This window comes from Saxophila tyrrhenica, assembly GCF_035928015.1.
Source record: "Saxophila tyrrhenica strain CCFEE 5935 chromosome Unknown scaffold_10, whole genome shotgun sequence".
Classification (NCBI taxonomy): Eukaryota; Fungi; Ascomycota; class Dothideomycetes; order Mycosphaerellales; family Extremaceae; genus Saxophila; species Saxophila tyrrhenica.
This window is the reverse complement of record NW_027041742.1, coordinates 441,005-458,368: the sequence shown is the minus strand read 5'-3', so window position 1 is coordinate 458,368 and position 17,364 is coordinate 441,005. Positions and strand designations below refer to the sequence as shown.

The window sequence follows — 17,364 nt, the reverse complement described above, 5'->3', positions numbered from 1 at the left end:
ATGTTCGGAACTGCCAGTGCATGCAAGTAGGCGCGAGGGCCGGAGTGGCATGAGCGTCCCCCGTTGTCGAGGGATAGCTTACACAGACATGCCACTCGGTCCAATTCCGATGCAGTATGAGGCATCGAATACAATTGTCTTGATAAATGATGGAAGTGCTTTCGTCGTAATGCACTACCACGGGTACCTGCCAGTGTTGTGCAAAAACATCCCAGCCTCATCGTCTCTTTTTCCCTCGATCACATCCACCAGCGAGCCCGCAGATTCCTCAGCCGATCTTGCGCCATTCTCAGCCTTGTTGTGAGAGCTTAAGTTCGAGATGGTGAAGCCAGGATCAAAGGCGAACACCTTGATCTTCGGTCCATACTCTACCCAGTGGCAGGCAGTGACCATGTTCAAAGCCGCTTTGGTGGATCGGTACTGATATCCGAGCATGCCGTACAGTGGCGAAGTAGGATCCAGACACCTGCTGATTGACCCTGCTCCGCTGCTGACGTTGATGATCCGTGGAGGTGGCGAAGTCATGGTAGACTTTTGGAGAAGAGGCGCGAATGCTTTGACGACAGCTGCTGGCCCTGCGGCGTTCACATCGAATGCTTCACGCATCGCTTGTCGGAGAGGTAGATCCATGGCTGAGATGCCGGCGTTGTTGATGATCTGCGAGGAAGTTAGCGTTCTTGGCTGCAATGATGGTAGCATATGAACGATCTCGTACGACATCGACCTTCCCATGGTTCCGTTGAACAGTCTCGGCTGCTTTTTCGATGGAATTGTCGTCCGTGACATCGATCTGAAGCATTTCCACGGCTTCCGAATGGGGCTGATGGCGAGCCCGTAAGTCTTCAACTGCCTTACGGCCCTTTTCGCTCGATCTGGAACCTAGGAGTACATGGTAGGTTCCACGAGTCAGGAGTTCTGATGCGAGGCCGAAACCAACACCGGAATTGCCGCCAGTAATGAGAACGATGGCTTTGGATGCCATAGCTGGAAAGACTGTAGAATGTACATCGTGGCCATCGGTACTGAGCAAACTCTCCTCTTATACGTTCGACAGCAACGACTTATCAACAGGGTGAGGTGGAAAGATGCCCTGGGAGCACGTAAGCAATGGAGTTTGGAGCTGGGGCCGCGACTGGTCCGGCGTGGTCCACTTCTGAAATCGCCAGCTGGATGACCTCCGTCTTCCCGATTCATCCGCCATCGTGAGGTATCGCAGTCGCAACAGTGAGATCTCTTAGCTTCCATCTGGTCTGGCCGAGAAAGACATGGCTCTTCAGGCCGCCTTCGGGACATGGCCGAGCGAGAGCTCCCATAGCAGAGGAGGTCTAAACGAGGGATTCAGCTTTGGTGTCGATGATACGACTACAGACACTCATCCACTGTGCGCCGCTTCAGTTTTCAAACTGAGCTCGAAAGCTTTGCCGGCGGAAGGGACGATTATCCCGCCCTTCTTTGTACCACCCGGTGATAGTACTGCAGCACACCCCAACGAGGCCACACCAGCTGGAAGACGGCAGGCACAGCAAGCGCCCAGTCGCCGCGAAGATGGAGCGTTAGACACAGGACTATGCGCTCCAGATACCCTCAGCGCGGTCAAAGTTACCAATCCACCAGTGGATGCATCGATGAACAGCGTAAGAGGTAATTCAGATGACCGTATGAACATCGACGACTCGTCACGCTCTCCATCTCCCGAGCCTCTAAGCGAGAGCTCCGAACAGGAGAGGCAGTCACTCTGGTCCAAGGATTCCAGAGCTGCCTTCCACGAGATGGTAACAGCAGAAGGCTATGTAGCGCGCTACCGTATGCACATGAAGAAGAAGCAGCGGATGATCCACCAGCTTGAGCACCCAGATCTGGAGATTACGCTCTGTGACGGTAGCAAGGACCACCAAACGAAGTATCAATCGGCAAACTGGACTTTAATGAATGGCCTGCTGTACCGCAAGCCAGAATCAGGACGAGTAGGAAAGCTCAGACGGCATCTTGATGAGCTTGAAGCCTGGGATGTCCTGACGAGAGAGCATCTGCGGTCCGGTCACCTTGGTCGTGATAAGCTGAGAAAGCGGTTGGAGCAGAGGTACATTGGGTATACTCTGCAGGAGATCATGTTTGTGTTGAAAGAGTGCAGGAGATGCGGTGGGCATGAGAAGAGAAGTCCTTTGGCGAATGAAGCTTCGAACGAATCCGTGGCTGCTTCTCCCAGTGCTCAGCCTGCTTTAAGCTACGGTAACGATGTGCAGTCGCTCGACGCAACATCTACTCCCTTGGAAGAACCCTTCAAACGTGGTCAACTCTCGAACTTCATGTGGCCTTGATCGCTCTATCGCAGGCCAGCCGTGCTTCTTGGTGGATAAACAGACATCCTCGTCACACTCCCTCCAGGCTCGTACATCAACCGCTCGTTGCGGCTTCGATCTTTGGTGGTGGTCTGGGCTGATGCCCAAGGAGAACGGTGACTGGCATATTCGCACAGTTTAGGATCAGAAGTCTAGATCAGAGACTATCATGACATTGAGCAAGATGTCATGGACGAGCAAAAGGTGCGCGTTCGGGCCATTTGCTGTGCCGCATCTGTGTGATTCTGTCCTCTGGCTTTCTGCTTGCCGGGTTCGTTTCGGGATACACCAGCAGTTGTAAGGCTTGTGCCTCATCGAAGGCCTCCAATACTGTTGGAGTTTCTAAAGCATCTTGCTTGCGCCTATGGCCTGAGAATAACGAGCTGGTGACGTCGTTGGAGCGAAGGCCGTCGTGCCAAGCATCAATGAAGTCAACCGAACGGACTTTAGAGATTATATTGCCCGGCAGATAACGCAGTATGGCTGAGCCACATTAGGGCTGTGTATGGATACGAGGACATGAGAACCTTCGAGCAGCGAATTTCACCGTGAAAACTCTCGTCTGTGTTGCGCCTTGTCGGACAGAAGGTACATGTACCATTCCGCTGCTTTGACTTAGTGCAGGGACAGAGTCCTATCGACCAGGTCCTCTCGCCAAGCTTTGCTGCCATGTTTGCTCTACGATGCGCCGCTTGTCCGCGCTTCGCGCAATCAGCTCGAATTGGAAGGGCTTAGGCTGGACGTTGAACCCTTCTGTGTAGTTGTACCAGGGCACATCCACGCCTGGCTTCTTCCGCACATCCACCGCCCACGCTAACCGCGCAGTCAAAAGGTGTAATGAATTCTCCGCGATGTTCATACCAGGACATATACGCCGGCCGAAGCCGAAAGCCGAAGAGTTCTGCAGATTGGGGTATCGGTCAAGCGGGGTCCTGTACGTCGGGTACTTTTCGTCGAGCCAGCGTGCTGGGTTGAAGGTGTCCGGGTCCGGATATAGGGCTGGATCACGATGGATTGCCCATTGGTTGGCGTGAACATTCGTACCCTTGGGTAGGAAGACGCCGTCGTAGACGTCGTCGCGCTCGAGCTCATGGGGCACACCGCCGGCAGTGACAGGTCGCCAGCGCAGGACCTCCTTTATCACGGCGCGCACGGTGGGCAGCTGTGGGACATCCGCGAAGTTGGGCAGGCGTCCATCAGCTCCGCAAATGTCGTCGACTTCGCACTGGATGGCTGTCTGCCATGCTGGATGGTGCAGCATAGCCAGAATGAAGGACATCATAGCCGCTGCGGTGGTGCCGCTGCCGGCTTCGAAGAGCGTTCCGAGCACGTACGCCCCCTCGTCCATGGAGAGGCTCCAGGAATCCTGCCTTTCGAGGAAGCTCCGTGCGAAACAAGGTCCGCATGCGTTCACAGATAGCCTTTCGCGGACGTCGGCAAGCATTGAGCGAAAGAACGTCAGTTCGAACTGGTGCAGGGCTTTTGCCTCCCGCTTGAAGGGAGCGAGGAAGTCGGGGAGGTACATCAGGAATGGGAATGTATCAACCAGATAAGCTCCTGGCGACGCAACGCGCTCGACGGTGTGCACCACCTGCAGCGCCTTTCTCACATCGTCTTCGTTGCCCTCATAACTCTTGTCATACGCCAAGCGCATGATGACCGCACCTGCATAGCGCTCCAGCAGAAATTCGTACTGGTCTGGCTGCCGAAGTAGGTCCACCAGCAGATGCTCCGACTCGGACGTCTGTAAAGGCTGGTATGAAGTGGCGGCTGAGGGCATGGTCATGGCGTGCATTAGCTTCCTTCCTCTACGCCAACGCTCTACAAACATTAGTGAAGACAACAGAAAAGTGGACGTGGCCCAGACACACCTCCGTATGGCAGAAGTAAAGGCCTTAGATCTCGGGACATGAGCTTTGCGGCCATGGGCAGCTGCTCCCGGGATGAGTAAATATTACCTCGCTCCCGAAGCAGCCCATTCGCAACCTTCTCGGTTGAAACGATGACCTGGTTTCGGCCCATCACGCTTAAGCGGTAAAGAGGGCCATACTGTTGCGACCACTCGTAGAACTTGAGCCATGAGTGCTTCGGAGGGATCTGTAACAGATTGCCAATCAGTGGCAGTCCTGGAACGTACGTCAGCGGAGACTCGGCAGTGGAGCGCATCGTGAAGAAGCACAGAGAGCAGAGGAATGCCTACCTCGGGGGCCAGGTGGTAATTCAGCTCCAGAGGGTCGACTGTGAGCTATCGAGATGTGGTAGACTGTGTAGAGGATGAGGGACAGTAGCAGGCCCAGAAGCCATAAGACTGCGAGCATGGCGAAACGAGTGTTCGTGTTTCGACAGGTAGCAGACGCAGCTGATACAGGATGACAGACGCGAGATATGTGTGCCACTGGAACAAGAGGCTATCCCATGCGGTTGTGGAGAAGGGCCCATGTCCTTCATGCAAAGCGCGCTGCGCAGCTTAGACGCTGACTCCGCTGTCCGCCCTCCGCCCTCCGCATGCAGGTCGAGAGTTGCCAATGCGTTACAAGTAAAAGGTACTCACTCCACAACGGTCAGCAGATGAATCTGTTCCTCCTATTTTCGTTCACATCAAGCAAGAGATGCTGTCTCGAGACCTTGGAGCAGATCTGCGTTCCCAAAGCGAAAATTACGGCGGACCGTCGAACACCCATCATGCCGAAGCTCAAAACACATACGATGTGATCATTGTAGGCGGCGGAGCAGCAGGTATCGGAGCGGCCGTAGGTGCACGACAAGCCGTGCCAGCCTCACGAATCTTGATCATTGAGTCGGAAGGCTTCCTAGGCGGCGCCGGAACCCATCGAGGCGTGAACTCGTTCTGCGGCATCTACAGTGTAGGACCAGACCCCAAAAGAGTCGTCGGCAAGATCTGGGATGATGTCCATTCGAGGTTGGTCTCGGTGGGCGCCGCTGCCGCGGACCCGGATCAAATTGTTGCGCTCGTGCAGGTGGGTGCTTCCACTCTAGCTTCCGGTGGATGATCAATGACTCTAAAGCGAACAGAACTTCGATCCAGAAGGCTTAAAGGTGGCGTTGGATGATTTGACTGCCGACTATAGTATCGATGTCCTCCTTCACTGCACCGTGGTCGGCGGTGTCCGGGAGGGTACTAAATTGAGCGCCGTGATCGTACAAGAACGGCGCGGCCGCCGGAATCTGTTCGCGAGAGCCTTCGTGGATTGCTCCGGAGACGGCGACCTCGCGTACCACGGTGGAGCGTCCACACGGTATGGCAACCATGGCCGTGTGAACATGGGCTCTCTATCAACACGCTTCGGAGGTCTCTCAGGCGCCACTCCGACCTCTTCGTTGTGGCGAGACGCAATTTTGGCAGCCAAAAAGGTCAACCCGCAGCTTGAACAACGCATCCCTCGAAACGTGGGCGTCCTGATAAAACTCCCAGGCTCCGGAGACATCTGCACATACATGGCTTCGGCGCAGTACGATGCAACGAGCAGCGCCAGTATCACGGCTGCAGAGCGGCAAGGGCGTAAGCAGGCGCAGATCTATTTGAGTATCTTGCGCACACTTCCTGGCCACGAGAACATGACCTTGGTGGCCACAGGTCCCAACTTTGGAACGAGGGAATCGCGACACATCAACTCTCGACACATGTTGAGCGAGAAAGACGTCCTGGAGCAGAAGGAATTCGGTGATACGGTGGCCATCGGTGGGTGGTACATGGAATGGCACGACAGTAGTCAACCAGACTGGCCGATTCATTTCCGGACGCCGCCTGACGGGACTTTCAACATTCCTCTTCAAAGCTTGCAAAGTATCGACACAGTGAACCTGTATTGTGCGGGACGTTGTGCAGACGGGGACGGTGCCGCCGGTAGCGCGATCCGTGTGATGGGCACAGCTTTAGCGACAGGGCAGGCCGCAGGCGCTGCCGCCGGTTTGTCGGCTGCTGGTGAGGGGGAGGCTGCAGCGCCAGACGTGCGAGCTGTCCTGCTGAAGCATGGAGCCATTCTCGATCGGACTGGCCTTTCGACGGTATGTTTGAAAATTCGAGATGATGGAAAGAATCTGAGTCACAGAGAAGCCCTCAATGGGCATTGATAACTAGCAGTTCACCACCCAGATAGATGGAATTCGTCCAGATCGATGTTCCAGTTTGAGTCATTCGTCATCCCTTCCTCAAGTTCCCAGTCCCAGGAAAAGGGCTGCTGCATTTGCTGAGTAGCCGATGTCGAAGGTTGGGAGATGAAATGTGTCGGAGCAATATTTCCAGCCTGGCGCGGCGCCGCCGCACTGGCTGTAGACGGTTGCAGGGTGTATGGGACTGTCATCCGCAGCGATTCTGTCCCGCTGATCTCGGTGCGAAATGCTTCACCCGAGTTTGCACGCTCAGCCTTCTTCCTCAAGCTCTCCAGACGACGCCATCGTTGACGAATGCTGCCTGGCGGAACCCGATGGCCCCAGCTTGCCCAAAACTTACGCACTAGTTTCCATACCTTTTCAGAGCCTGGGACTTCAGACTTGGCAAGGCAGTTGAGCAGAATGGCTATAGCGTCCCATTCGACGTATCGCTGAAAGAGCCAGGTCCATTTTTCGTACAACTCGTGTGCTCGTAACGACTGGATACCTTCGACAATGTGCATGCAGCTGGTCGTAAGGTTGGTTGGCGCTGGCAACGGGTTCCCGGACAGGCGTGAAGAAGCTACCGTGAGTCTCATCCTCGACAAGACCAGGCTGGACGCTGTGGTTGTCAATGCACATAGTGGTATTTGTGAGTCGCAGTGGCGGTAGTATTTCTCATGCAGCTTCAGCTGCAAGTCATCGATGAATTCGCTCTTCTGCTGGACAGACAAGGCCTCATAGCCATTGTCCGCGGTGAACTTTGCCGAAAACATGGTTTTGCGTGCTGCGTAGCTGATCTCGACCCTCTGCAGGGCAAATAACATCTCCGTGCGACAGTCCGACGGTGATGGTGGCGCCGTCATGGAGCTGTCCAGGTCCTGATCATTGAAGTTTGACGGCATCTTGGTATCAAACATGTGTTCGTGAATCGCAGGATCCATGTCATTCTCTTCCGCTGTCAGTACATCGAGAATGACGATCTGCCACCACAGTCGTCTCCGCATCTCCGCCGCCAAAGGCCCCATACCAAGGCTAGAGGGATCCTGATGCAATCCGATCTTCGTGGCGAGACGGGTTGCCACGCCAGTCACGGACCAGATGTATGTTCTGTCGGTATGGTGGCGCGCGCATATCAGGAAAAGCACCAGGGCTTGCAACGAGTATAATGTCGGTCTGCTCAAGAACTCCGCCCGGACCAGCGCGCTCTGGAGACCGTGACGGTAGCGCGTGAGCGTGGCCTCGCGTTCACTCGCAAGACCGTTCTGGGTGCTCGATATCGCCGCATAGCAAATAGCGAACATCAGAGCCGTAAAACCCGGGTCATCTTCCATCATTTGGGAGCTGGCCTGGAAGATCTGCCTTTGAGTTGTTGGGACATGGAGGATCTTGAGTAGAGGATCCACGCGGTCAATGAAGAGCTGCCAGAGTGAGAATAACTGTTCGACAGGAGGCTGAAGATGCACACTGCCATGTCCCGGATCGATTGAAGGGAAGAGGATGGATTCTGCATCGGGACAGCCGGCGATCATGGCATCAGCGAGTTGCGTAGCCGGGGAGGTCGGGCCATCGCTGTCCTCTCCTGTGTTCTCGTCGTCGAGTTCGGCCCAGAACCCACCGCTCGTGAAGCGAGATTCCTCTCTGCCAACCACGAGCTTTCCGCCGGGTGACAATATCGTATGACCTGGAGATGAATGTGGGTAGACTGCGGCAGTTGTATCAACGACAAACCTGTCGGCCGGTGAAGCTGTCTGCTGCGGTAGCTCCCTGGCAGTCTCGCTGTCTTGGAGACGCCTTAGGAGGGTCTCTATGCGTCTCAACCTGGTGAGAATAGCATCATCGGGGGGTTGACTCTCTCGTGCCTCATGGTCAGGGTAGCGACATTGCGCCTGTAATCGTCTGCAGTAGCCACATGGCTGCCTTCTATCACATTTGATCTTCCGCCTAGCACAGGCGATGCACGATCGGCCGGGTGTAATGGTACGCAGCCGCTGCAAAGGCTGGCCGTCGACGTCGTCCATCAGAGGGGTAGTTCCTCGACGTCGGAGTGAAAGCGGAGTGCACAATTTGCCAAGACCGCTCCTGATTTCTCCGTGCGGGCAGGGGGGGTTGTTTGCTTGTCTTACCGCGTGCCTTCCACCAAGTTCTTAACAACCGCATAAGGTCGGTCGCGGTCGGGCAATCGCGTGCCTGGTCGATGTCTTACCAACGCTATGAGCAGACACAAACCCGCAGGCGGCGAGGCGGCAACGATACAACCGCGGACAGCGGTCCGTCGTCCGCCTTTTGGAAGTCGCGTACGGCTCGCCATGGGGTCAGCGGGATTCATGGGCTGTCATAGTGCAAACTGGAGTGGCATAACCGATGGAGTGTTCGGGGCTTGGTAGTTCCAGGCCTCGAGTGGGTGAGCATCAGGACGGAAGGCGGATCACGAGTCCATGCCGGCCTAGAAGAAAACGTTGATATTCTCGAAGGTATATCTGTTGGGCATGGACGCTGCCTTCAATTATAACTTTTTGTGAACTTAAGTCTTGTTCTGCTCCTCCAAGCACTCAAGATGACAGAGTACGACAAGTCCAACGTTACAGTTGAAGATGCCGCGTACATTGAGCACAAGAGCCCACGCGATGACTCACAGAGTGACGCGGACGTTAACGATGCGTCGGGAAGCGTGAGTGATTCTATTGTTCATCAGACGCGTTCCGAAGCCTCTGCTAACAAGCCCCCAGCACGATCACGCCCTAACACGCAAAATCGATCTTAACCTCTTGCCCTGGCTATGCTTGCTCTATCTCGCCTCGTTCCTGGACCGAACCAACATCGGGAACGCAAAGGTTTTTGGCCTCCAGGAGGACTTGAAGATGACGGACGGGCAGTGGCAGGCGTCGTTGGCAATCTTCTTCGTCTCCTACTCCATCTTTGAGCCGGTCAGCAATGTTCTGCTCAAGAAGCTGAGACCCAGCGTATACCTGCCTACCCTGTGAGTCGCGTCTGCGGATCCTCCTCTCCGTTCTGAGCTAAACAGCATGTTCAGCGTCTTGGGATGGGGTATCGTCACCGTTTGTCAAGGAGTTGTGCACAACTTTGCAGGGCTTGCCGCGTGTCGATGGTTTCTGGGTATGCTGGAAGCAGGCCTATTTCCTGGATGTCAATTCTACCTGTCATGTTGGGTAAGTCTGTTCGCCCCTGCCAAATTCCATCAGCCACCCTGGTCGATTATAACCACTGGTTCTGATATGGTGCCGCAGTATCGACGTCACGAATTCGGCCTGCGCTCATCCCTGTTCTTCGCATCGGCTGCCCTCGCTGGGTCCTTTGGTGGACTCCTCGCCGTCGCTATCACGCACATGGATGGTATTGGTGGAAGACCGGGCTGGGCATGGATATTCATCATCGAAGGGCTGGCTACTGTGGTCATCGGAATCATGTCTTACTTCATGATTCACGACTTTCCGGACCAGTCGACTCGGTTCCTCACTTCCGCGGACCACGCAAGACTCATCCGACGACTAAGAGAGGATGGACAGGCCAGTGCTGAACACGAAAGCTTCCGGTGGGAGTACCTAAGGGCTTGTCTTACAGACTGGAAAACGTATACCTCAAGCATTATTTACATGGGGTGCGGAGGCGGTCTGTATGCGTTCAGCCTGTTTCTTCCAACGAGTACGCCACCTCCGATTCCCTTTCCATTATTCCCCGCTGACTAGCAATAGTACTGGTCGAGATGGGCTACGAAGCCAACACTGCACAACTGATGTCCGTTCCACCGTACGCAGCAGCGGCAATAGCAACTATTCTCGTGGGCTATCTTGGAGACCGCACCAAGCGTCGAGGCATCTACGCCATTTATATCGCACCTCTAGGCATGATTGGCTTCGCGATCCTCCTCACCGACGTCCCGGCCGCCGGCAAGTACGCAGGCACCTTTCTGGCTGCGGTGGGAATATATCCCCTCATCCCTAACACCATCTGCTGGTTGGCTTCGAACACGGAAGGCGTCTACAAAAGGGGTATTACTCTCGGCATCACCATGGGCTGGGCCAATCTGCAAGGCTGTGGTAAGTGAAAGTCAAGTCCTGCATCCTCTGGGTGTATTCTTGTTGACATGGAGACAGTCGTATCGAATGTCTACCGGGCTGGGGATGCTCCGCGGTTTTTGCCGGGACATGGTGTCATTCTCGGATACCTGACGCTCTTCCTATTTGGAGGGTCGTGCTTGCATTACCTGCTGCTATGGCGCGAGAACCGCTTGAGGGTGAATGGGGAGCGGGATCATTGGGTCCATGGGAAATCTGCTGCGCAGGTTGCGTTGCTTGGCGATAGAAGGTACCTGACACAACACTACGCGAGGATGAAATGCTGACATTGAGACTCGTTAGGCCAGACTTCATCTACACGCTGTGAGATCATTGCTTGGTTTCGCTCCCGGCTGAGCTCGACAGGTCACGGAGTAGGGTCGCGAGCATGAGAAGAACCATAGTTCGGGATCTGTATGAGAACTGCTGCATAGCCAATCGGAGCCACTGAATTTCTTATGGTCAACACCGAGAAGCAATAGAGTCCGTTACTTTGCCCAGATGCTGTGACAGACATGATGGCTCCTGAACTTGATGTGGTGCTCCAAGCATGGACAAACCGACAACGGCCTTGAACAAGCACTGTGTATCTCGCTGTTTTTGCACCATAGGATTCACCACAATCTCTTATGACTCGGTAAAGCCTTATCATTGCTTGGATGTGTGGAGGTGTATGTGTTAAAATTAATCTCCGAGCCCAAGAGCCCGGCGCCTCAATGGCCTGACTCGCGCCGACTCTCGTTCATTCGCCAACCTCCACTTTCTCTTTGTCTTCACCACACTACATCGATATCGATCAGGACCTGTCCGAATACACTGAGGCCATAGCCCTTCCATTAAGCAGGGGAATATACTACCACCCAGCTTGCCATGTCCTCGATGAATGCAGGCGTAGGGACTGGTGCTAGTGGAGCCGACTGAATGACCTGCGTTTCAAGGGTGGTTGCACGACTTCCTTCGAGTTTGGAGTATCTTTCAACCTCATCTTCTTGTTCACTGTTATATATTTCTATCCGTTCAAGTCGACGTTCGCTTTCGCTCTGCTCATTCTCTGCATAACACTCGAAGTCGGTGACTTCGAAGATCTCTCGTTTACACCTTTGCTCCTGAGAAGAGGGCTGCGCCTTCTCCTTACCACACTCCTTTCATACACCTTCTTGTCATTCTTTCAAACACACTCAACCCTGAAGTAATCGCAGAAAGAAGACAAGATGTACAAGTCTCTGCAGAACACTTTCCTTGGCCTCGCGCTCCTCACGTCGTCGGCCCTGGCAGCCACCAGTGATCAATGGCGAGGCCGCAGCATATACCAGGTCATGACCGATCGCTTTGCGGTGGACGATGGAAGCACCACTGAGGAGTGTGACACCAGTATGGGCACTTACTGTGGCGGCACCTTCAACGGCATCCGACAGCGCTTGGACTACATCCAAGGTAGGCTCAGACAATGCTCTCCAACCAGATAAACGCAACCCTTTTCTAATCTGTTTTACAGACATGGGCTTCGATGCCATTTGGATCTCTCCGGTCACGAAGCAAGTCGACGGCGACGAGCCCGGCCAGGCAGGCTACCACGGCTACTGGCAGCAAGACCTGTACGCCATCGAACCACACTTCGGCACGGCCGACGACCTCAAAGCTCTCTCAGCAGAGCTGCACGACCGTGGGATGTACCTCATGGTCGACGTTGTCGTCAACCACTTCGCCTGGAAAGGAGACGTCGACAGCATCGAATACAGCAAATTGAGTCCCTTCAACGACGAGTCAAACTACCACAACTACTGCGAAATCAACTTCGACGACTTTAGCGATTGGGACCAAATTGAACAATGCTGGCTCCCGTCCGGCCAAGTCCCCCTCCCCGACCTCCGCACCGAAGACGCCGACGTAGCGGCGGGCTACAATACGTGGATCTCTGAGCTCGTCTCCAACTATTCCATCGACGGCCTGCGTCTTGACACTGTCATGGAGGTCGACAGGTCCTTCTGGGCCGACTTCGTCCAGGCCGCTGACGTCTACATGGTCGGTGAAGTGGCGTTCGGAGACCCAGGCACCGTCTGTTCCTACCAAGACCACCTCCCAGGCATGCTGGACTACGGCACGTAAGTCCTCCCTTCCCGTCCCCTCGCTTCACTCCGTTCCACTAACGTCACCGCAGCTTCTTCGACCTAACCACCGCCTTCAAATCCCCCTCAAACAGCATGTCCGACCTCGCCGACTCCATCTCCTCCGTCCAGGACAAATGCGCCGACTCCACCCTCCTGGGCACCTTCAGCGAGAACCACGACCAACCGCGCTTCCCCTACCTCAACCCGGACCTCGCAGCCGCCAAGAACCTCATCGCCCACACCCTCCTCTCCGACGGGATCCCAATATTGTACGAGGGGCAGGAACAACACTTCTCCGCCTCCGGCAGCGACAACGGCGGCAACGACCCCTACAACCGCGAAGCAGTCTGGACGTCCGGGTACGACACCGACGCGGAGCTGTACCAGCTCGTGACGAAGCTCAACGCCGCGCGGAGCGCTGCTATCGCGGATAACGTCGCGCGTCCGTACCTGCACTACCAGAGCGAGACCTTGTACGCGGACGACTCGACGCTGGCGACGAGGAAGGGCAAGATGGTGACGGTGTTGACGAACTGCGGGAGCGAGGGGGATAGTTATACGGTGGAGTTCGATGCGAAGTACCAGCCGAACAAGAAGTTGACGGAGGTGTTGACTTGTGAGACGGCGCAGGCGGATGGGGAGGGGAAGATTGAGGTGGAGGTGACGAAGGGGGAGCCCAAGGTGTACTATCCGACGGAGAGGCTGGGAGGGAGTGGGGTCTGTGGAAACTGAAAGAAGCGTAGGCTGATGACTGGAACGCTGGTCAGTGGAGGAGATTCTAAATCCAGTGTCACTGCGTGAGGACTGTACTGGATACTGTACCATAGCTACTTTAGCTTTCGAGATCAAGCAACTTATCATTGTATGACCACATCAAATGCTCAGCAACATCAATTCAGATCTTTACACAAAAAGAGCTAACTCTCCCCACTGTTCTACAGCGCGAAAAATCAATCAACGCCATTCGTCAATCCCCCAATCTCTCAGCGGCGCTCATCCAGAGGCTCAGCCGTTTCACCCATACCGAAGTGCAAAAGAGTTCAGGTCAATTCATGACCAAATCCATCAAACGCCAGACTTTGCAAAAATGCAGCCATTCGAGCCCCATTATTTACACACGAGATAACCCTCCTCACTTTTTCCCTAATGTCATAACCACGGATCCCGCTTTTCATTATAGTAATTATGCTGCTGCCCTGGTGGCACGGGCGAAGGGTCCCGATAATACATGTCCACCACCCGATCCACGGACCCGGAATACGGCCGGTTGTCGTCCTCGTATCTATGTGAAGAAAGATCCAAACATGAGTCGAGCGCTTGACGAGGTTGGGTGGTAGAGGTTTAATCGTACCCTGCGCCTCGTTGCCAAGGACTTGGATTCGCGCCGTACTGGGCCCGATTCTGCGAAGTCATCGAGTTCGTGTGGCTTTGGTCGTAGGGCGAGGCGGTGCGCGGTTGGCTTTGGTATGTGGGTGGCATGTGGCGGCCGCTGGCCTGGTCGGACGGTGGGCCGTAAGGGCTGCGGGGAGGGTCCGCGTACGTGTTGACGGGCTTGCTGTGGTCGCTGCCTGACCAGCTCTCGTCGTCGTCTTCGATGCGGGCGCCCTTGGAGCTGGTGAAGCCGTGCTTGGACTCCCCGCGCGCGGTGGCACCAAGTGCGTCGAGCTCCGTGTTAAGTTGCGACTGGGACTTGATGAAACTGCTGCGGTCATCGCGCATGGGCTGGTAGCGGGTGTCCGGGTTCTTGGCCGTGATCGCAATGACGGAAGCAACCAGGACGATGATGATGAGGACGGTCGAGAAGACGGCGTTGTAGACGAAGAAGATGACGCCCATCACGCCGGTCACGATGCCCTGAACTTTGTTAGTATGTTTGAATTATAGCAATGATGAATGCAGACTTACCGGCTGGTTGAAGACATCGCTAAACACCAGCAGGAAGATCGCGCTGATGAAGTTGATGACACAGATCGAGATGTTGAACGCATTCGTCTTCTTGTCCATGTACGGCGTCATGATGCAGACGGCGATCAAGAACACCGCCTCGATGACGACCAAAGAGACGGCCTGCGTGATGCCACTCTCCTGCGCAAGGGCGATGAATAGCCCCTTGATCAAGACGTAGAGCAGCACCGGGACGATGAAGAAGTATGCCGTGGCCTTGAACTGGACGTAGAGGAAGCCCCACTTGTTAAGCGAGACTGGGTCGGAGTAGAGAATGTAGGCCGGGTTCTTGTGCATGTTGATGCTGCGGCGCGCGAGTCGGATGACTTTGCTGGAGGCCCACCCAAGTATGCCGATCATGGTGAAGACGGTGAAGACCGCGAGGGCAACTTCTGCACCCGAATCGTTCTGCGTGAACTCCCAGAAACACAGCACCACCATCTGCGGAAGGCCAATGACCACAATGCGGTAGAGGATTCCCTTGAGGACTGTGGTCCAGCCATTGCGGAAGTCCTGGAATTGATCGTGCTTTAGGCGGCCAGCCTTGACGAGACCTTCGCAGATGAACTTGAAGAGGACCACTCCGAGCACCACGAAGAAAATGAAGACAATGAAGAAGATGTATCCCGTCAGGAAGATATTGGTGGGCTCAATCCCCGCGCGGAAACCGACACGCTTGATGCCGCGGATGATGACGGTGGTGCTCGTGTCTGCCGCAGTGCTTTCGCCGCCCGACTGGCGTGCGACGAGTCCGGCCCGCTTGATGATGTTGGAGGCCAGTTCCAGACCACGCTTTTGGACTTGCACGGAAGTCTCGGCAAGGTCCGACAAGATCTCAGATGGAGTTCCACCAGTAGCGCGCTGATACCACGTCGCGATGTCCTGGATGAAATCGACGCCAATCAGACCCATGCTCCACTGGAAGTTCTGTGTCCAGGAAGCCACGATGGGTGGCAGCTCTACAGCAGTCATGCCGATGAAAGCCTGAGCTTGGAAGTACCCGAACAGCGACAGTGCGTTTGAAGCCACGTGCGCGGCGGTGTTGGAGTGTCCGAGGCCAGAGGTGATGGCGGAGGAGACCAGTGCGATGCCTGAAATGACCGCCAATGTCCAAGCCACACCTTTCTGATCCACCGTCTTCCCGTTGGAGAGCTCAGCCTCGACGCAAGCGACCTGCTCGCCAGTATTCGTCATGTTGAAGGTAATTCGGACCTTTGCATCGAGATCTGGAACGGTGTATGTGATGCCTAGACAGTAGTGTTAGCCGGCCGACTGTGGCGACATTAGGACGCACAGCGCAAACTCACCAGGTATGGCTGACAAGGCAGAAGAGGGGAGTTTCGCATTGGAGTCCATCTTGATGGGACCTTCTCGCATCGGACACATGCCACGTAGCTCCTCCTGGTCACAAGGGTTGATCTCCTGGGTGTTGATATTCAAGCCATACGCAAGGACGTTCACCGAAATCGTCACATTGCCGTTGATGGTGCTGACACCGTTGACGTCCCAAGCAAAAGTACCGTTATTGGGTGTAAATACGACATCGAAGAGGGTGGCGCTGAAGCTGCTGTTGGCCTGGCAGGCGTTCAGCGAGGTCGAGGTGAGGCGGTTTTCGGCGCTCGAGAAGGGAAGGAGGGCGAGCAGGCAGGTGCATATTAATGATCTTAATGAAGGCGCCATGTTGTGTGGTTGTCGCATGGACGTGTGGTGATGGTGGTAGATTGTCGGTCGTCGAGTGTTGACGCAGCGGACGTCGGGAATGCGCGGCACCAAGCCGGAGAGGCAGGCGCTGGGTGTGCGCGATGAGGCGGCGCGCGCGATCTGCTGTCGACGCGCGATATTATGGTATGTGTTGTAGTGTTTGTGTAGCGACCGACGGGGTGGTCGGGGTGGTGAGGTCGGTGCTGTGGTGGTGTAGGAGAGCGAGTGTGGGCAGAGTTGCGAAAGGGACTGGGACTGGGCTGGAGGCGGGCGCTAGCGCTGGCAGGTCGGGAAAAGCGTGCGACGCACGTCGATTACGTCGTCGGCGCCTCTGTTCCTGCAGCAACTCTCTGCTTCGACGGGATATCCCCAAACGAGTGGACTGTTGCAACGGCGGAAAGGAGGTGGTGTTGACGATGGGATGGTGAGATGGGGTGAAGTTGTTGTTGACTCCTAAAAGCTGACCGAAGGAGTCGGCAAGACCCTCGTAGCTCTGGTAGCGCGGCTCGCGGCGTTGAGGCAGTGCTAGGGGATACGACCGCTGTCCATTGGGTGGCGTGCTCTTGGCGCCTTCGCGACGCGCAACCGGATCTCCGTGGAATTTGTTTGTGGGGAGATCTAGACGACGACATGCACGTCGTTGCTATATGCCTTTCTTCCCACCCAACGACAGTGTACTCGAGTGCAGCCCAGCAGGATAAGCGACTGGTATGATCTTGGGGAAGATAGAAAACGCCTCAACAAACCGCCGTCTCTTCGACATCTCAAGAGCACACTGAGCCGCCTTCCAACAACACCAACAGCGCTCTGGAGCGCGGAGAACGAGGATCTTACAATTTTAAAAGGCAAGCAGACTATCCAATTCATACGTCTCTTCTCCTCGATCGTAACATCATGCCCAACAGCCCTCAAACAGCACCAGCATCGTTTGTCAAACTGGAGAGGCAAGCAGCAGTATGGTCGATGAACCTCTTCTCCGCAGTAGTAACGGTACATCGAACCGCCTCCTTGCGGCACCAGGACTACTTTCCAACCCAGAGAGACAAGCGATCCATTCTTTATCTACGTAGTAGGAGCGCCCCTCTT

The 17,364-nt window shown here is 55.3% G+C and overlaps 8 protein-coding genes across 8 annotated transcripts; 4 read left to right on the top strand and 4 right to left on the bottom strand.

The window, feature by feature from the left end:
- Window positions 1–174: 174 nt before the first annotated feature.
- On the bottom strand, window positions 175–982 carry LTR77_006703 (uncharacterized protein; the record flags this gene model as incomplete). The annotated part of the gene is made up of 2 exons (XM_064803944.1): window positions 175–657; window positions 716–982. 2 exons carry the CDS (start codon window positions 980–982, stop codon window positions 175–177), a joined length of 750 nt encoding a protein of 249 aa, XP_064657745.1.
- A 103-nt stretch (window positions 983–1,085) lies between these two features.
- Window positions 1,086–2,318, top strand: LTR77_006702 (uncharacterized protein; the record flags this gene model as incomplete). The annotated part of the gene is made up of 2 exons (XM_064803943.1): window positions 1,086–1,100; window positions 1,239–2,318. The coding sequence occupies 2 exons, from the start codon at window positions 1,086–1,088 to the stop codon at window positions 2,316–2,318; spliced, it is 1,095 nt and encodes a 364-aa protein (XP_064657744.1).
- A 655-nt stretch (window positions 2,319–2,973) lies between these two features.
- Window positions 2,974–4,657, bottom strand: LTR77_006701 (uncharacterized protein; the record flags this gene model as incomplete). The annotated part of the gene is made up of 3 exons (XM_064803942.1): window positions 2,974–4,160; window positions 4,211–4,465; window positions 4,540–4,657. 3 exons carry the CDS (start codon window positions 4,655–4,657, stop codon window positions 2,974–2,976), a joined length of 1,560 nt encoding a protein of 519 aa, XP_064657743.1.
- A 291-nt stretch (window positions 4,658–4,948) lies between these two features.
- On the top strand, window positions 4,949–6,431 carry LTR77_006700 (uncharacterized protein; the record flags this gene model as incomplete). The annotated part of the gene is made up of 2 exons (XM_064803941.1): window positions 4,949–5,317; window positions 5,373–6,431. The coding sequence occupies 2 exons, from the start codon at window positions 4,949–4,951 to the stop codon at window positions 6,429–6,431; spliced, it is 1,428 nt and encodes a 475-aa protein (XP_064657742.1).
- An 11-nt stretch (window positions 6,432–6,442) lies between these two features.
- LTR77_006699 (uncharacterized protein) lies at window positions 6,443–8,760 on the bottom strand (the record flags this gene model as incomplete). The annotated part of the gene is made up of 2 exons (XM_064803940.1): window positions 6,443–8,531; window positions 8,576–8,760. The coding sequence occupies 2 exons, from the start codon at window positions 8,758–8,760 to the stop codon at window positions 6,443–6,445; spliced, it is 2,274 nt and encodes a 757-aa protein (XP_064657741.1).
- Window positions 8,761–9,006: 246 nt separating this feature from the next.
- Window positions 9,007–10,853, top strand: LTR77_006698 (uncharacterized protein; the record flags this gene model as incomplete). The annotated part of the gene is made up of 7 exons (XM_064803939.1): window positions 9,007–9,120; window positions 9,179–9,429; window positions 9,484–9,619; window positions 9,698–10,112; window positions 10,163–10,507; window positions 10,565–10,775; window positions 10,829–10,853. 7 exons carry the CDS (start codon window positions 9,007–9,009, stop codon window positions 10,851–10,853), a joined length of 1,497 nt encoding a protein of 498 aa, XP_064657740.1.
- Window positions 10,854–11,736: 883 nt separating this feature from the next.
- On the top strand, window positions 11,737–13,365 carry LTR77_006697 (uncharacterized protein; the record flags this gene model as incomplete). The annotated part of the gene is made up of 3 exons (XM_064803938.1): window positions 11,737–11,959; window positions 12,021–12,627; window positions 12,684–13,365. 3 exons carry the CDS (start codon window positions 11,737–11,739, stop codon window positions 13,363–13,365), a joined length of 1,512 nt encoding a protein of 503 aa, XP_064657739.1.
- Window positions 13,366–13,974: 609 nt separating this feature from the next.
- FLC3 (putative flavin carrier protein 3) lies at window positions 13,975–16,257 on the bottom strand (the record flags this gene model as incomplete). Its single annotated transcript, XM_064803937.1, has 3 exons — window positions 13,975–14,487; window positions 14,539–15,824; window positions 15,885–16,257. 3 exons carry the CDS (start codon window positions 16,255–16,257, stop codon window positions 13,975–13,977), a joined length of 2,172 nt encoding a protein of 723 aa, XP_064657738.1.
- Window positions 16,258–17,364: the final 1,107 nt, after the last annotated feature.